Source organism: Bufo bufo, chromosome 5 (genome assembly GCF_905171765.1).
Source record: "Bufo bufo chromosome 5, aBufBuf1.1, whole genome shotgun sequence".
Taxonomy (NCBI): domain Eukaryota; kingdom Metazoa; phylum Chordata; class Amphibia; order Anura; family Bufonidae; genus Bufo; species Bufo bufo.
In genome coordinates, this window is record NC_053393.1 from 220,950,447 (window position 1) to 220,967,037 (window position 16,591).

The following is a 16,591-nucleotide window of genomic DNA, read 5'->3' on the forward strand; positions in this document are numbered from 1 at the left end:
CCTCGTTGCTCCTAGAGGCTCATTTGCATATATTAAAACATCATTTTTCTCAGCAATGTGGGCAAATATGAACATGGGACCAACACAGATGATGCCTTCAGCTGCCAAGCGCACATGCAACAGGTCATTCAGTTTCATAGATACAAATCTGCTGACAGATGGCCTTTAAGTTTTTCAGGTTTTCTTTTTCCATTTTCCAGTAGTGTATATTTAAAGAGGTTTTTTTTTTCTTCCTCTCTATTGTGTAATGATGATTAATCTCCGTTTGAGTCTTCTCTGGTGTCAGTTTCCCCTTTTATCTAGGTTTTATTGTTCTTGTACCTCTCTCCACTTTGCTTACACCCCTGCTTGTTTACAGCTTGGCTGTTTTACCAAACCATAGCCCCAACCCCAAGAACACCCCCCTGCTTCTGTTACCTCCTACACCTACTCATGTCCAAGATCTGGAAACACGTCCACACAATTCTTAAGCTTAGGCCCAGTTCACACTTCAGTTATGGTCAGCCAAAACCAGTAGTGAAGCCTACTCAGAGATCAGGTATAATGGAAAGATTTCCTCCTGTTCTGCGTTTTTGACCCGCACCTGGTTTTGGCTCACAATAACTGATCATTGATGGAAATAACTGAAGTGTGAACTCAGCCTTAGCTGTTCGGCCTCTTTTACAACTCATTCGTCACAGGACAGTGAACACACTGCTTGTGGCTCCGTAGAGTGTGGATTTACTTCCCAGCCTCTATAGTGCATTTTCATACTCCTTGTGGGGGAGACATACCGCGGACCTACAGTAACTGATGCTGGACTGTCAGGAACAAGCAGGCGCACTGCGGTTATGAGAACTGATGAGATTGCTTGACTTACTGACCACAAGTAGTACTTATGTATGGACAGAGCAAGCGCAGCGTTTGCCCACTAAGATAGCAGCGGTGCAGGTGCATACCGGCAGTTCAGACGAAGAGAGGTAGCACAGAGAGAGTACGCTTCGCATCTGCATGTCCGTTCCGTGACGTCCGCAAAATTATGCAACATGTCCTATTCTTGTCCGCATTACGGATAAGGATAGGACTATTCTATTAGGGGTTGGACGTTCCGTTCCACAAAATGCAGAATACACACACCCTTTATCCGTGTTTTGCGGACCACAAAACAGCCAACAGTCATATGCATGAGTTCTTAGAAAAAAAGAGTTGACGCATGTCACGTGACCACACTTGGAATAAGAGAAGACCGGTAATAACTTGACATTAATAAAACAATAGTTATAGATATTGTAGTTGATGTAAAGGTACTTGTAGGAAGGTGAACAACCCCCTGTGTTGCCCCTATAATATATACTGAGTATAAATTAAAGAGGACATTTCCCCGCTCCTGACACGCCTGTTGTAATAGCTACATACATTCCCCAGTGTTACCAGTGGTGGGTGTGTCTAACTCTGTCCAATCAGTGCTGTTCTTGTCAGACTGTGCAGGGACACACCCCCGACTAGTAACATCCATCTGTACACAACATAGAGCCATAAGAATAGATGCTCCAGAATTATCATGGGGATACAAGTAGTTACGAAACCTGACATATCTGGAGGTGACAGGTCCTCTTTAAATTACAGTTAGATCAGGCAAAACAGAACAATTTTTCCACTGGAGTAATTTTTTTACAACTTGCTCCTGTGTGCAGATAATTTAAGGACCTTTTAAGGTCCTTTTACAGGGACCGATAATTACGGATGAGTGTTTGTATAAACGTCCTTCCCGATTCTTGGCCTGTGTAAAAGGTTCAGGCGATCGCTCCAGGAAACACTTGTTCATTGGGTGATAGCGTCTTTCAGCTAGTACCAAATCCATTTCCTGTGCAGCACTTCTCCCCGTGTAAACAGCAATCTACTGCCCAGAAACAATGATTTCCTATGGGGACAAGTGATCGCTGTAGTGACCGCCTGTCCCTATAGAGCAAAGGTCATTCTACAAGTATATGCCGTCCTCATCTATGCTGACAATCAGGAAAGTATTGTGAACTTCTAGTTCATTCCAAATAATTTCATGACTTGTTCATATTTTTGCATGTAATAAGGATTATGTTGTTCATGCACTTAGATGTGGGGTGTTAGTTTTATGGTTTATGCAATTACATCCTGTGATGGGTGTTTGGTTGTTTATGTAATCAGGGTGTTCATTCCCGACTTCGTTCCCGAGGTTTACTATGATTTTCATCAAGAGTCCCTGCCTATTTGATCTGCTGCCAGGTCTGATTGCTGCAGCAATGCTCTCAGTGTACAACTGAGCTCAGTAAGAGCAGAGATTTAAATGCATACAGCCTCATGCAGACGTCCGTGGAACACGGTCCGTGAGATACCGGACTGGCATTGCAGGATCGCACGGCATCATTGGTTGCTATGACGCCGTGCGCTCCTGCAATGCCTGGTCGCTATCTCACAGACAGTGTTCCACGGACGTCTGCATGAGGCTTAAATGACACGTTTTACTGAATATTTTCCCACAAAAACTATGGGGCACATTTATTAAGACTGGCGTTTTAGACGCTGGTCTTCATAAAGGCCCATAGCTGGCGGTGGTTACGCCGAAGTTATGAAGAGGTGCCGGCCTCTCCATCACTTTCGGGGCATCCAGCGCCAGTTTAAATGCAAGACAACTTCAGAGCTGTCTTACATTTAGACCATTTTCTACGTCTAAAACAGGCGTAAAAAATTGTGAATGAGACGGGCCTCCCGACCCGTCCCTTTCCCCATCCACATCCACATTTTTAGACCTGGCGTGAGTGGTGCGAAGCAGCCCCTAATTTGGGCGCATTTCAGAATAGTAAATGACTCCCTATATTTCAATCTGCTCGGCTCCTCCTGCTCTACAACATGCTGCCTGCAGATTACACTGCAAGTGACAAGTTCTCTTTAACTTTGTGTACATGAATTGTAAAATATGCCATAGAGCATAAAATAATGAACCTCATAAGCAAGCACAAATCATAAAATCACATATTAAGCAAAAAAAATGGGAACCATACCATGACCTTTGGAGCATCTGTTGTGGCTAGCACAGACTGCTGGGCTGCATCTTTTTGCTGGGGTATTCTGACGCCTTTGGTTGCAGCAGTGCTCGCCCTTGGAGTGGTATAAGAGCTGCAAAATGTTCATAAATTATCATCTAGCACATCTAAAAATCTCATCCTGTGTGTCCTGATAAATGGTGTGCATTACATAACCAGTAAATCATAGCCAAATGCTTTCTATTGAAATTATTGCATACAGCTGTCAAAGCTACTCTATGTAAGGGAAGCAAAGTATGGGGACATTTGTCATTTCTGAGACCGGTACAGTGGGGCAGACTTATTAATCCTGTCTAAAACATAGACAGAGTAAACAGGCAGTCTAAATGTTCGCCAGATTAATCAAGGTGCTGATGCTGGATGATAAATCTGGTGCTCCTTTCGACTGTCTATGAATTTCCATTCACAGGCAATTATCGGGAATGAACCAAATGTTCCAGATAATTGCCTGATCGCGAGTAGAGGTGAGAGCTGCATTTACATGCTGCAATCATCTCCTCTGTATAGTGACTCAGGGGCATGTGAATTTTCAGATTCAATTATTGGCCCAAGGGTCTTAACTTTACACCAACTAGTTTAGCTTACTTTGCGACAGAATTGTGATGCAAAAGGCACCTATTAAAGAAACACTTATTTTATTTATTTTCTTTGCCTATATAGTACGTGGGCCATTATTAAATAATAGCAGAGTCTGTTGTGTATGCTTTGTGTATACATGTTTTATTTGATGTGTAATTTGTGGGTTGTCAGCTATCTTGATTTCTTCTTCCTACATTTTCCATCATTTCTGGATTTGCAGAAACAGAGGGGCCAGAGTCTCACCACACTGCACTGTACTCAGAGGGCAGCCATGACAGACCAGTGACACACAGTTGGTGTCCCCTCACATTGCAAGGTCTCCATGTTTTCCTGTGATATAGCTACAGCCAGTCTGCCCTGTCAGCTATTACATGCAGGAGGCAGGGAGACCAGTGTGAAGCTACATCTCATAGGACTATACTGGAGAGTCAGCACATACAGATGACATAGGCAGACAAAGTGAGGCAGGTTCATATAACTGCAGCTAATGCCTGTATACACTCACATACTATACCCTTCTAGGTCTTGTGCAGGGAGGAGCTCAAACATTGCATATTTTGTTCAATAGTTTGATGTGCCATTGGGGCTCATATGAGAATATACCTGTCCCCATGCTATGCAATCTTGACACTCGGTGGGTTGTGTCAAGCATTACATGCCAGCTCCACTAAAGTGAATGGGATTGAGCTGCAATAACACACATAACTCATGGACAGATGTGGTGCTGTTTTTGACGTAAAGCAGCCATGTATTTCTAATCCAGTACAACGCCTTTAAGGAAATAGGAAGTATGGCACTGCCATAACAGTCTGCCAGGAAAGGACAGCTATCCTGCAGAGTTTGCTTCTGCTTTATGCTCTTTCTCTTAATATAAGCAGTAAAATGACTATTATAAAAGACCAGAAGTAACTTGTATATTTTTTTACAGGATTATTATTTACCTTAATGAGAAAATTGCCTCATTTGATTCTCCGTCCAGAGCACTTTTGGGTCTTAAATGTGCAGGATTTTCTACATAGGAAAGAAGAAAAAAAACAGCAAAATGAAACCTAATTTTATTAAAAATCTTAAATCAATACTAAAAAAAAGTATGTCAATATGACAATCTAGAATTGGCAATAAAAGGCAAAATGACACATGGCAACTTCCAGTTCAACAATTGTCACATTTCCCGTCTGGTGTCACATCCAGGGCAATCAAAAAAGACAGATCAGATAGAAAAAAATCCCTCCTATTGAATCCTTGTTTCTACTGGCAGCAGCTCTTTGCCTGCAGGCACCATCATTGCATTGTTGGCCGATCCCATCAAAATCAGTGGAATCGACCAACAAAAATCTAATGTACATGGTCGCATACGTCCTCAAACTACATTTACAGAGTTGCCAATACAGACCAATCTTTAATGACTTGAGTAAATTTCCCGGAGTGTCAGGTCTGTTCGTGGCGTCACTCTCAGCATCTTCCATAGTTATCCTGTCATGATAAAATAAGAAACACCTGTTATAGAGAAACTAAAATATTAATTGTGCTGAATTTTAGTATAAGAGAATGAAATTAAAGCAATATAACTCAGCATCCTATAATCTCGAAAAATTGGCAGATTTGCTGAATAATCTAGACAAGGACCGAGACAAAAGACTGAGAAGCAAACAACAATTAGACTCATTAGATTTGATATGTCCGCAGAATATTTTTGATCACTAGGGGCCCCACAGCTGGGATCCCCAAGAGCACAGGAACGGGTCTCAAGTCCCACGTACCTAATCACTGCACCACCATAGCGAGGAGGGCTGTATCAGTTAGTCCCATAGACCTGGAATGGAGTAGCACTGCGCATGCTTGACTGCCACTCCACTCATGAGGTCAGGCAGTATGAAGGAACGCAGGACTCAGGACCCCCGTTCTAGTTATCAGCTGGGGTCTCAGAATCAGACTTTTATCATGTCTGTGAGATATGGATAACCCTTTTAAAATGCCTATAGTACCTGTCTGACCTCCCACCTGCTTTTTGAGAATTTTCTGTCCCTCATACCTTTTATATACACCCTGTGAATGCCACTAGAGTTCAACTATGAATCAGTGTTTCAAATAATTATCTTGTCATGCCCCGTCCTGATGGTGTGCGGAGGTCGGCCAGAATAGCAGCACGAGTTTAGTGTTTTGTTTTAGAGCCGTGCTGGATCCGCCTCCCATGAGGTGCACTGGGTGGGCTTATTAGTTTAAATAGCACTCCACCCCAGTGCTCTGAGCGGATTATATTAATCACTTTGGTCTTGGAAGCTAGAAAGGAAGGTTGTCTTTCCAGCGCAGAGAGATAAGTGTGGTTTCTTGTTTGATTGTTTGGTGTCATCTCTCCCATCCAGGTTCTGTGCGAGCAGGCTGCTCCTATTTCCCCTCTTCACATTCTCAGGGAATTTAGGGTGTTTCAGTCCAGGCACGAGGACACATCATACCTACCACAAAAGGTCTGCATGTGGGCTGAGCAGTGCAGGGAGAGAGGTCAGGGATAAGTTAGGAGGTGACCCTTCCCCTGCCTCTCGCCTAGAGCCTGGTTGGTGGTTTAACTGTTAGTCTGAGTGCACGTCCGCTGTGACATATCTCCATAAATCTCCATTTAAAGGGGTTTTCCGACATTTTAAGACTGATGACCTATCCTCTAGATAGTTCACCAGAATATGATGGGTGGGAGTCCAACATCCAGGAACCCCACCAACCAGCTGTTTGAGAAGGCACCGGAGCTTTTCCTAGGCCAGTGATGATACGTTAATCTCTCACGTGGCCTAGGCACAGCTCAGCCCCATAGAAGGGAATGGGGCTGAGCTACAATACCCAGCACAGTCGCTATACAAGGTACGGCACTGTGCTTGGCGAGTTGTGAGAAGGCAGTGATGCTCACAGGAGCGCCAGTGACTTCTCAAAACAGCTGATTGGCGGGGGTCCCAGGTGTGGGACCCCCACCGATCAGATACTGATATAACCTATTCAGAGGATAGGTCATCAGTGTTAAAAAATTGGAAAACCCTTATAATAATTATGGAGGCCACTTTGCGCTTGGGAAATTTCAGTGGAGCAGAATTATTTGTACCCTCTTCAGATCTGTGCCTCCACACAATCCTGTCTCCGAGCTCTACAGGCAGTTCTTTCCACCTAATGGCTTGTTTTGCTCTGATATGCATTGTCTTCTGTGACCCTTACATAGATAGAGGTGTGTCTTTGCAAATCATGTCCAATTAAGTGAGTTTACCGCAGGTGAACTCCAATCAAGGTGTGGAAACATCTCATGATCAAGAGAAATTGGAGGCCTCCAGAACTAAATTTCAAGTGTCTGAATATTAGTTTTTGGTTTTGTTTTTTTTATAAATTTGCAAACATTTCTAAAATTCTGTCTTCCCATTATGGGCTACCGAGTGCAGATTGATCAGGGAATTTTTTTAATTTTAGCACAAGGCCGCAACATAGCAAAATTTGAAAAAAGTGAACGGATCTGAAGACTTTCCAAACGCACTGTATATGATGGAGGAAAAATTATTTTCTATTTTATCTGATACCCAAGACAAATTTGGGCAAATCTGGTCCCCATGGCTGGCTTTACCATCTAGCACCTCCAGCAGACCTATTTTACCTTGTTCCCTGAGGGCTTTTTTTTTCCTCCTGCCTTTTTTTTTTTTTTTTTTTTTTTTAACTCTTTCTTCCCTTTTCTCATGATTATTTTTGTGAAGAGTTATCCTCTGCTTTACCCCTGTTCCTCTTAAATACGGTTTGCACATTACTGCCTGGCCACTAATATCCTTGATCAAGCTTACTCGTCTCAGAAAAAAAGTGGAAAAATAAAATAAGTGGGAATTACCGCACCAGGTAATTGGTCATGTATGTTGGTTAATATACAAAATGAAAACTACAATATGGCATATGTAACATAATGTTGATGAGGGTTTAACCCCATAGCGCACCCTGACAAACATGTACGTCACAGGAGCACATAGACAGCATGCAGTGGGCTTAGGGGCTGAGCCCACTCCTTACGTGGCAGGTGCCACCTTTGCTATATATCTGGCCCCTACTTGCAACTGCCAGGATGATAACTCTTGCAATGGTCACTTGTTGTCGACATGACACCATCACTGCAGACCTCTACACAAAGCCCAACAGGGAGAACCAGAGCGGCCGAGCTGGATCTAATAGGTTAGCAATTCCACAGAGTTACCTTTTTTTTTTTTTTTTTTTTGGCTGAAACTGGACAACACTTTAAGTTACCTTCTGACAATGACTGCAGGGTCACTGCATAAAGTACATCTTTACAATACCTAGGGAATGCCACACAGGACTTTTCATAAAGGTCCACTAGATGGCGACAGAACTAAGAATAATAGTTTGTTCAGTAAATTGACTCTTTCGGAATCTCTGGACAATGTCTCCTGAGCTCAGCAGAGCAGAATAAACTAAATGTTAAAATGTTCTTCGACTACATTCCAGGAAACATGGAACAAACATGTAGAAATGTTAACATGTACTTAGAATGCTGTGAATAGTTTTCTTATAGCAATACTTTAAAGATGTTTATGGCAGTTTCAGGACACCGTTTTGGAAAAAAAAAAAAAATTACAAAAAGAAACTTAGCTCCATCTACAATCCCTTATACTGATCCCAACCTGGAATCCTGGCCCCCGGCCAGTAGACGATGTGTTTGCAGTCAGCTCAACACAGGCCATGCTTGAGGAAAAGATATATCTCTGCTGAATCATTGGGCGCTATTATACCGCTCACTCTGCGGGCGTGGCAAGCACTGACTGGAGCTCGTCTGCATCGGCTTATTACCGTAGTCGTTCCTCTCCCATTCACTGCTATGATCATCGGAAGCACATCCCTGATTAAAGAGGGAGAAGTGCTTCCAATGGTCGGGCATCTTTCAGCGTGATCCGCTGTGTGAACATACCCTTATATATAACATTCAGCCAGCAGTTACGAATAAGTGACTTTAAAGAGCTTGTCCAGGGGTATCACCTATAGCCTAAAATCCTGATACTGGAAACTCATTTGTACAGTACATAAGTAAGCTAGTAAGGCTAATAGGGCTATGTTCACATTCCATTAAGACAGGGTTAACATCACCATTTAGTTTTCCATTCCTTTTACAGTAATGAGCCAGGCTCATTACTTGTATATTACAGTTCAGGCCAGCAGGTGGCAACACTGAACTTTGACATCATAATTTTTGCATAGAATAAAAAGAGCAGATTCCATTATTCTATACAAATTGCAATCTGATGATTGAAAGTTGGGGTCCAATTGAGGACCTAACAAAAAGTTTAAAAAAAAGTTTTGAAAAATAGAAAATATTAAAAATTCTAATCACCTCCCTTTCCCCAAAATCAAAATAAACAATTAAAAAAAGAACATCATGGGCATCACCACATGCAAAAATGCCTGTACTATTAAAATATAATAATAAAAAAAAAAAATTATCCCATACAAAGAATGGCGAAACAGGAAAAAAAAATGTAAATGCCCAATTTGCAGTTTTTTCATCACTTTACTTCCCAAAAAAATGTAATTGTCCTGCAAAAAATTTGCCCTCACACATCTCCGTAGACATAGCTATAAAGAAAGTCTATCGCTCCTTACCTCAGGGTGCTGATATCCGGGGCATAGTCACCACCCGAAAATGCATCTTTCCAGAAAGAGTGGCTCAATAACTCAGTCCAGGTACATCTAGAAGACATGAAGACAGCTGCATTACTAGATAAGGACAAGAATTAAGCACTTTTTCATGGATACATTTTTAAAACTGAACCCGAGAAGTGATTTTGTGTATGCTGCCTTATCCAAGAGGGTGAGAAGCTGGTCTCTGCGGGATATAGGTATATATAATATGGAGCTGGATTTCGGAGTAAAAAGCAGAGTAAAACCTCACAGGACTCCTAGAAAAGAGAGTCCTGAGAACTGACCTAAGACAGATCTGAGAAGTGATTTTGTGTGACCTGAGAAGTGATTTTGTGTATGTTGCCTTATCTAAGAGGGTGAGAAGCTGGTCTCTGCGGTATATAGGTATATATGATATGGAGCTTGATTTCTGAGTAAAACCTCACAGGACTCCAAGAAAAGACAGTGTCCTGAGAAATGACCTGAGACAGAGATCTGAAAAGGTGATTTTCTGTGACCTGAGAAGTGATTTTGTGTATGCTGCCTTATCTGAGAGGGTGAGAAGCTGGTCTCTGCGGTATATAGGTATATATGATATGGAGCTGGATTTCTGAGTAAAACCTCATAGGACTCCTAGAAAAGACGGAGTCCACTGCTAAATACTCCGCCCACACACAGTGACTGACAGCCTTCTCTATAAACACACTGATACAGTAAGGGCTTTAACTCACTGCATCTAGGAGGAGTAAACAGGACTCTCAGTATCTCTTTTAGGAGTCCTGCCAGGATTTACTCAACTTTTTACTGAAGCTGAAAAATAACTAGCATCTTTCCATATTGTTTTCTAAGAACAACACAAGTAAGTTTGACCCCTCTTGCTGTCTTTGAAATACAGTAAGGAAATAGTGGGGGAAAAACAAAAAGACAAAAGAGGGGGATACTGAGCCCTAAACTGAAGAAGAGATCATTTATTAGGTAAAAAGATAAAACAAGGGAACAGGGTAACGCGTTTCAAGGGGGGGGGGGGGGGGGGGTCTTCCCTATTCATCAGATACAGTATTATCATCAAATTCAATAGTAACAAAGTCAATCCTACAAGGCTTGATCTGCAAATCTGCACCGATTCCACGGCAAAATCCCATCCACATGTACTGTACTGTAAATTACTGCGGATTTGTGGCGCAGAATTGGCATCACAAATCCACCACATCTGAACTCAGCAATAATACTATTTTATTTTAACCCTTGTTGTTCAAAGAATACTAGTATCAGAATACCAATACCTACCGCTTTAGAGGGTCCTTCTGTAGCAGGCCAGTAAGTAATGACTGGAACTCTGGAGATGGCTTAGCAGATGATGGTCCTGGTCCGAATTATTTAGAAGAGAAATGAAGAAACAGGTGAAGAATAATTCTGACATAAAACTGGATGGACAGATTTAGAAAGCGAGATAGATTAGATATTTCGAGCAAAGATATCGCAGCATCCTCGACAGATCCAATAAAGAAGAGTTTTATTAGTTCATGATGATGGGACATTTCAGTCCGCTCACAGGACCATGCGCATTGAATAACACTGTACTGCACATGTGCTAGTTTCCCATGCCATGCACAATGGAGGTCGCTGATGGAAAGGTCTAGTTACGTGCCTGGCCAACAGCAGCCATAAAGAGACTGGAGAGCTGTACGGATCAAGGCGCCATCAATTGGCGGAGGAGGATCTCAGCACTGATTGACTTCTAGCAGTAAGTTAGTAAGTTGGTCATAGTGCTGTATCTAGCAAATTTGTGAAAGTTTAAGGCCATGCCCCTCAGTAAAAGGTGCCCACTTTTTCAACTTTGGCAAGTACCATGTAAACAAAGAGGGTTTTTAGCGCATTTTTTGTGAATTTTTGCAGAAATAGCAAATAAATAAATGGCCAAAAAACTTGCAACGCTGTTCATAAATTTCCACAAAGTCTTTGAGAAGTTACAAAGCATTACTAGTAGCGTACTACAGTCAGTAATAACTACATCGATAAAGATCTCAGCAGCCTGCAAGATATATCTAGTAGCATGCTTGGGTGCAACAAATCTAGCTGAAATAATATACCTCGTGGTGAACTAAAATCCTCATTTACAATTTTCTCTACCAGTTCGGAGAAGCTTTCAGAGAAAAACGGAGGACGCCCTGCAAGGTGAATGAAGGACATAAGAATGTTAGGATGAATGAGATGAGAAACACTTCAGTAATGTATTGTAAAAACTTTGATATGCAGGTTTGCATTACTGGCTAAGACATAAAGGAGTTGTCTGAGTTAAATTAAAACTCGAGCATCTGTTCAAATGCTCTTAAATAACAAAAGTAAAGGAAGCCATACTTACCCCTTTCTCCTCTGCCACTTCCAGCACGGGCTCCGGACATCATCTTCCTGGCTGCAGTGGTGACGTTCTGTGCTCGCAGGTCACTGTGCAGCCAATCACTGGCCTCAGCAGTTTACAGGATGGCAGTACTGCAGCCAGGCAACCAAACAGCAAGAGCACCGGAAGCGGTAAGGAACAAAATGGATGCACATCGCTTCCACCCATCATAAAGTAACCTGGGCTGGACTTCTACTAATGGAGTGCACAACTTGGCATGAACGAGCTTTCTAGCATTAGCATCAACTGCAACAAGTTTTTCTACTGATTAAATGTCTGTTCAGCTAAGACGTCCATTTTATAGAGGGGCGAAAAAGTTAAAGAGATAGTAGATCATAAAGTTGTTTGGGGCAACTTACCAGAGAACATTTCATATAAGATACAGCCTAAAGACCAAAGATCGCTTGATATGGAGAAATCTGCTCCCTTGATTATTTCTGGCGCAGCATAAACTGGAGACCCTAGAATAACATATCACATACAATTTCAGTACAGCATACAGATGAGCGAGCCAAGAAAACCCCTTTAAGGTCAACACTATGTTCTAAATGGGCATTACAACATTACAATTGTGTTTCTTCAAATAGGGGAAGAAATGTGGATGTCTAACTATTATTATCCACAGTACAACAGGCATACCTTGGAGTTCTTATCTGCCGACACATTCTATGTTTCTATGTTTCTATACCATGATACTTGCCTTGTGAAGGCATACCAAACCATCACAGAAGCATGTCACCAAGGTCAGAAGCATATGATTAGCAGCTAGCTCCATTTTTTAAGACCTGATAAATACTAGCCACATCTAGAAGCTAGTTGTCACGGTCCCTCCTATGAGAGGGGTGAGAAGATCGGATAGACTTGCTGCAAGTGAGGCTATCTGACAGGTCTCTCTGTATGTTATTGTTTGGCAGGATCTCACCTCTCCTCAGGTGCCGCTCGTTATCAGTGATGAGGCTCTATTTAGATCCGCCTCACACTTCTAACCATGCAGTTGATAGTTTCTGCTTGGAGTTGCTAGTGCTGGTTTGTCTTGGATCTCTGCTTCTCCATACATCTTTAAGCTAAGTTCTTGTTGCCTTCGCTGTTTCTTATTATCTGGTGTGTGTTGTTTCTAGGCCTCAGGGAGACGCAGGTTCCTTCATTCTGGAAGGAACCAGCTGTCTCATCCCCTGCTACGTATCCAAGGGCTCGTCAGTTTTAGCAGGGCTTTAGGTATCCGATGTAGGAGTATTTCCACCATCAGGATCTGCTCATACTGGCAGGAGTTAGGGAAAGGCCTAGGGATTACTAGGAGGTCAGCATCCCTCTTCCTTAGCTTTTGAGACCTAGATTGTTGTCTATTCGTTGTGGTGTGTATTTGGTGTTTTCCCTTCCCCTTAACCTGTGACAGTAGTAGACATACACCAACTGAACTGGGGCCACAGGAGCCATTAATGCTTACTTAAAAAAACTGGAGATATCCCTTTATGACAGTCACAGCACATTCTCAATGGAATATATTCCGTCCTAGTTGCAGATGTTATCTAACCAATGGCTGGACACCAGTTTTATAGCCATATATGACATTTCCACACCACCAACTTAGCAAGGTCACCCAGTGAAGACAGGTAACCTAAGACACACATTAATGGGTTAAAAGACAATGAAGCTCCATAAACTGAATTAATAAGGTCCAGAACCTCCTATCAATATTGGAATAATTTCTGACAAAGCCACATCATATGCATAAGCTCTGCTCTACTGGTTTCACATCAAAGACAAAGGTGATGCATGTGCTCGAATTTTGGACTGCACCTCTGGTGTCCTATATACTTGTTGTACTAAATAAAGATGACAGTCTATGATTAAGGAAAATAATAAATTCCAATAAATCATTCCATTGCGTTTCCTTAATAAGACCTGAATCACTTTCCCATTTTCCTCCCCACTCTCCTCTTCCTTTCCCTAAAACGGAATCAGCCTGAAAGTTATAACAGAGTTGCAAGAATTTGCAGAAATGAGTGGTGACAACAGCAAACTCCAGCAGAAGCTGAGAGAACTGTTTCACATCCGTTATTATCTAAGGAATATTGTGTCCGTTCCTCAATAGCCTGAAATTATCTCGACCTCACCCAGAATTTTGACTATTACTATTCTACACTATTGGTACGGTTTACATGCATAGGCAGCTTTGATAAACAAGGTTGTGACCAAAAAAAAAAAAAAAAAAGTAAAATTGTCTTGTTGCTCATACCAACCAATGTAAACGGCTATGGAAAAATTAAACAAGGCCAATTTTTCTATTAGGGTACATCACACAGTCTGCATGTGTTGCATACGGATTTTGATGTGGTTTTCACTCTATGCGTTGCAAAGGCGTAAAATCTGCATAAAGAATTCATCTGCTGTGGATTAAAATCCACACCGCATGTTGATTTACGCACTTTATTTTTTTAAGTTGTGTATGATGAAATCTGTTGAAATCTCTTTGCTGTGGATTTTTCACCCGAAGGATTATCCACAGCATATCCAACATGTCAACGTACCCTAAGGCCTGTTTCTCACGGTCAGTATTTTGCATCTGTATTTGTAAGCCAAAACCAGAAGTGGAACCTACAGAGAAAAGCTATCATAGAAATATTTGTGCCTCTCCCGTGTTTTGGATCCACTCCTGGTTTTGGCTTACAAATACTGATGCCGAAAGAGGCCTAAGGGTGGATTCACGTACTGCATAAATTTATGCCAGAGACAAAGGAGTGCTGCAAAATCTAGTTGCAGGTTTGCTACACATTTCCACAGCAATTCCAAGGCAAATCTGCCTGAAAATCTGTAAGTACATATTCATTGATAAATCTCCGCCATTCAGGTAAATGCCTGCTTCCTGTCTGTACGTGACAAAACTGTCTGCCTGTAGTCATCACTATGGGAGCTCAGTGCATACAATGTATACAGTTACCACTGAAATCAATGGCACATGTAAGAAAATGAAAAAAATAATCTCTTTGAACTGAGCTCCCTCTAGAGGTGGCTGCAGGAATATTTTGCCAATTTATGTACGGAAGTATGAATTCAGCGGCAAGTGCCCATTCACACCAGGCCCCAAAGCAGTTGCATGGTCTGCCTACATGGTAAGCATGCCACTGCATCTTCTAGATTTACAGTACACAGCAGCTGCAGAAAGCTGTTCTGTGATAAATCTCAAAAAGCTCATCAGCCAGCTTTCTTCTGACCTCTGAGCAATCTTCTAAGCTAATTTATGAACTTTGACTTGGTCATAATTCAGCTTAGAAGATCATTCAAAAGAAGAGCGAGAGGGGCAGGATTAGCTGCAGGAGGAGGGCCATTGGATTAGCTGTCTGATGGATTTCACTTTGAACAGCATTATGCAGCTTGCTATATACTGTGATACATAGAATTCAGAACCAAAAAAAGCAACATTTTTAAAAACCCATTACAAAAACTTTTATAGTCTAAAATACATATAAAAATCAGTAAAAATTGGCTCCAAAGTTGTCCATAAGGCTGGGTTCACATCAGCGTTTAGTTTCCTGTTCTTCTGATCCGTCAGAAGAACAGAAAACAAAACAAAAAAATGGATCCTGTATTTTATGCATCCGTTATGCACATTTTGCATCCGTTTTAGTCATTTGCGTCTGAGATTCGTTATTTTTTTTCCCATCTAAAATTATTGATCTCAGATGGAAATGGCTAAAACGGATGCAAAATGTGCATAACTGAGCAACGGATGCTTAAATTACAGGATACGTTTTTCTTTCTTGTTTATATTTCTATCCTTCTCACGGATCAGAAGAACGGAAAACTAAACGGTGATGCGAACCCAGCCTAACCTAAAAATTACATTACTCTTTTACTCACCTTTAATACGGTTCCTCAGGCTTCGTCGTGGTGTAGATTCCCCGGTTTCGCCTGAATTTTCCTCCGATCCGACCATTGCAAAAAATTCTTCTAGGTTTTCCCCGTCAGCCTTAGAAAAGCTGAAATTTGTTAGCTTCAAGGTGCCAGGTCCATCCAGAAGTATCTTTCAACAGATATATAAAAATAAATCAATAAAAATGAAATATTATAATAATACAATATAAGCCAGAATCCATTACGCATTATGCTAGTATTACAATCCTTCAGTATGTTGGCTTCTAATATACAGTGGAGGAAATAATTATTTGACCCCTCACTGATTTTGTAAGTTTGTCCAATGACAAAGAAATGAAAAGTCTCAGAACAGTATCATTTCAATGGTAGGTTTATTGTAACAGTGGCAGATAGCACATCAAAAGGAAAATCGAAAAAATAACTTTAAATAAAAGATAGCAACTGATTTGCATTTCATTGAGTGAAATAAGTATTTGAACCCCTACCAACCATTAAGAGTTCTGGCTCCCACAGAGTGGTTAGACACTTCTACTCAATTAGTCACCCTCATTAAGGACACCTGTCTTAACTAGTCACCTGTATAAAAGACACCTGTCCACAGAATCAATCAATCAAGCAGACTCCAAACTCTCCAACATGGGAAAGACCAAAGAGCTGTCCAAGGATGTCAGAGACAAAATTGTAGACCTGCACAAGGCTGGAATGGGCTACAAAACCATTAGCAAGAAGCTGGGAGAGAAGGTGACAACTGTTGGTGCGATTGTTCGAAAATGGAAGGAGCACAAAATGACCATCAATCGACCTCGCTCTGGGGCTCCACGCAAGATCTCACCTCGTGGGGTGTCAATGGTTCTGAGAAAGGTGAAAAAGCATCCTAGAACTACACGGGAGGAGTTAGTTAATGACCTCAAATTAGCAGGGACCACAGTCACCAAGAAAACCATTGGAAACACATTACACCGCAATGGATTAAAATCCTGCATGGCTCGCAAGGTCCCCCTGCTCAGGAAGGCACATGTGCAGGCCCGTCTGAAGTTTGCCAATG

At 41.7% G+C, this 16,591-nt stretch overlaps 1 protein-coding gene across 4 annotated transcripts in view; it reads right to left on the reverse strand.

Annotated features, from left to right (window-relative positions):
- The window catches only part of ULK4 (unc-51 like kinase 4), an 837,710-nt gene that overhangs the window by 798,071 nt on the left and 23,048 nt on the right, over nt 1-16,591 (reverse strand). For 3 of the 4 annotated variants that reach the window (XM_040432903.1, XM_040432901.1, XM_040432902.1), the window contains exons 5-12: nt 15,532-15,694; nt 12,033-12,134; nt 11,366-11,443; nt 10,563-10,638; nt 9,258-9,344; nt 5,029-5,108; nt 4,577-4,646; nt 3,015-3,129 (exon numbers count right to left, since the gene is read on the reverse strand). In XM_040432903.1, coding sequence (XP_040288837.1) covers nt 3,015-3,129; nt 4,577-4,646; nt 5,029-5,108; nt 9,258-9,344; nt 10,563-10,638; nt 11,366-11,443; nt 12,033-12,134; nt 15,532-15,694 — 771 coding nt within the window. The remainder of the gene's footprint in view (nt 1-3,014; nt 3,130-4,576; nt 4,647-5,028; nt 5,109-9,257; nt 9,345-10,562; nt 10,639-11,365; nt 11,444-12,032; nt 12,135-15,531; nt 15,695-16,591) is intronic. The other variant, XM_040432904.1, reaches the window with a different exon arrangement.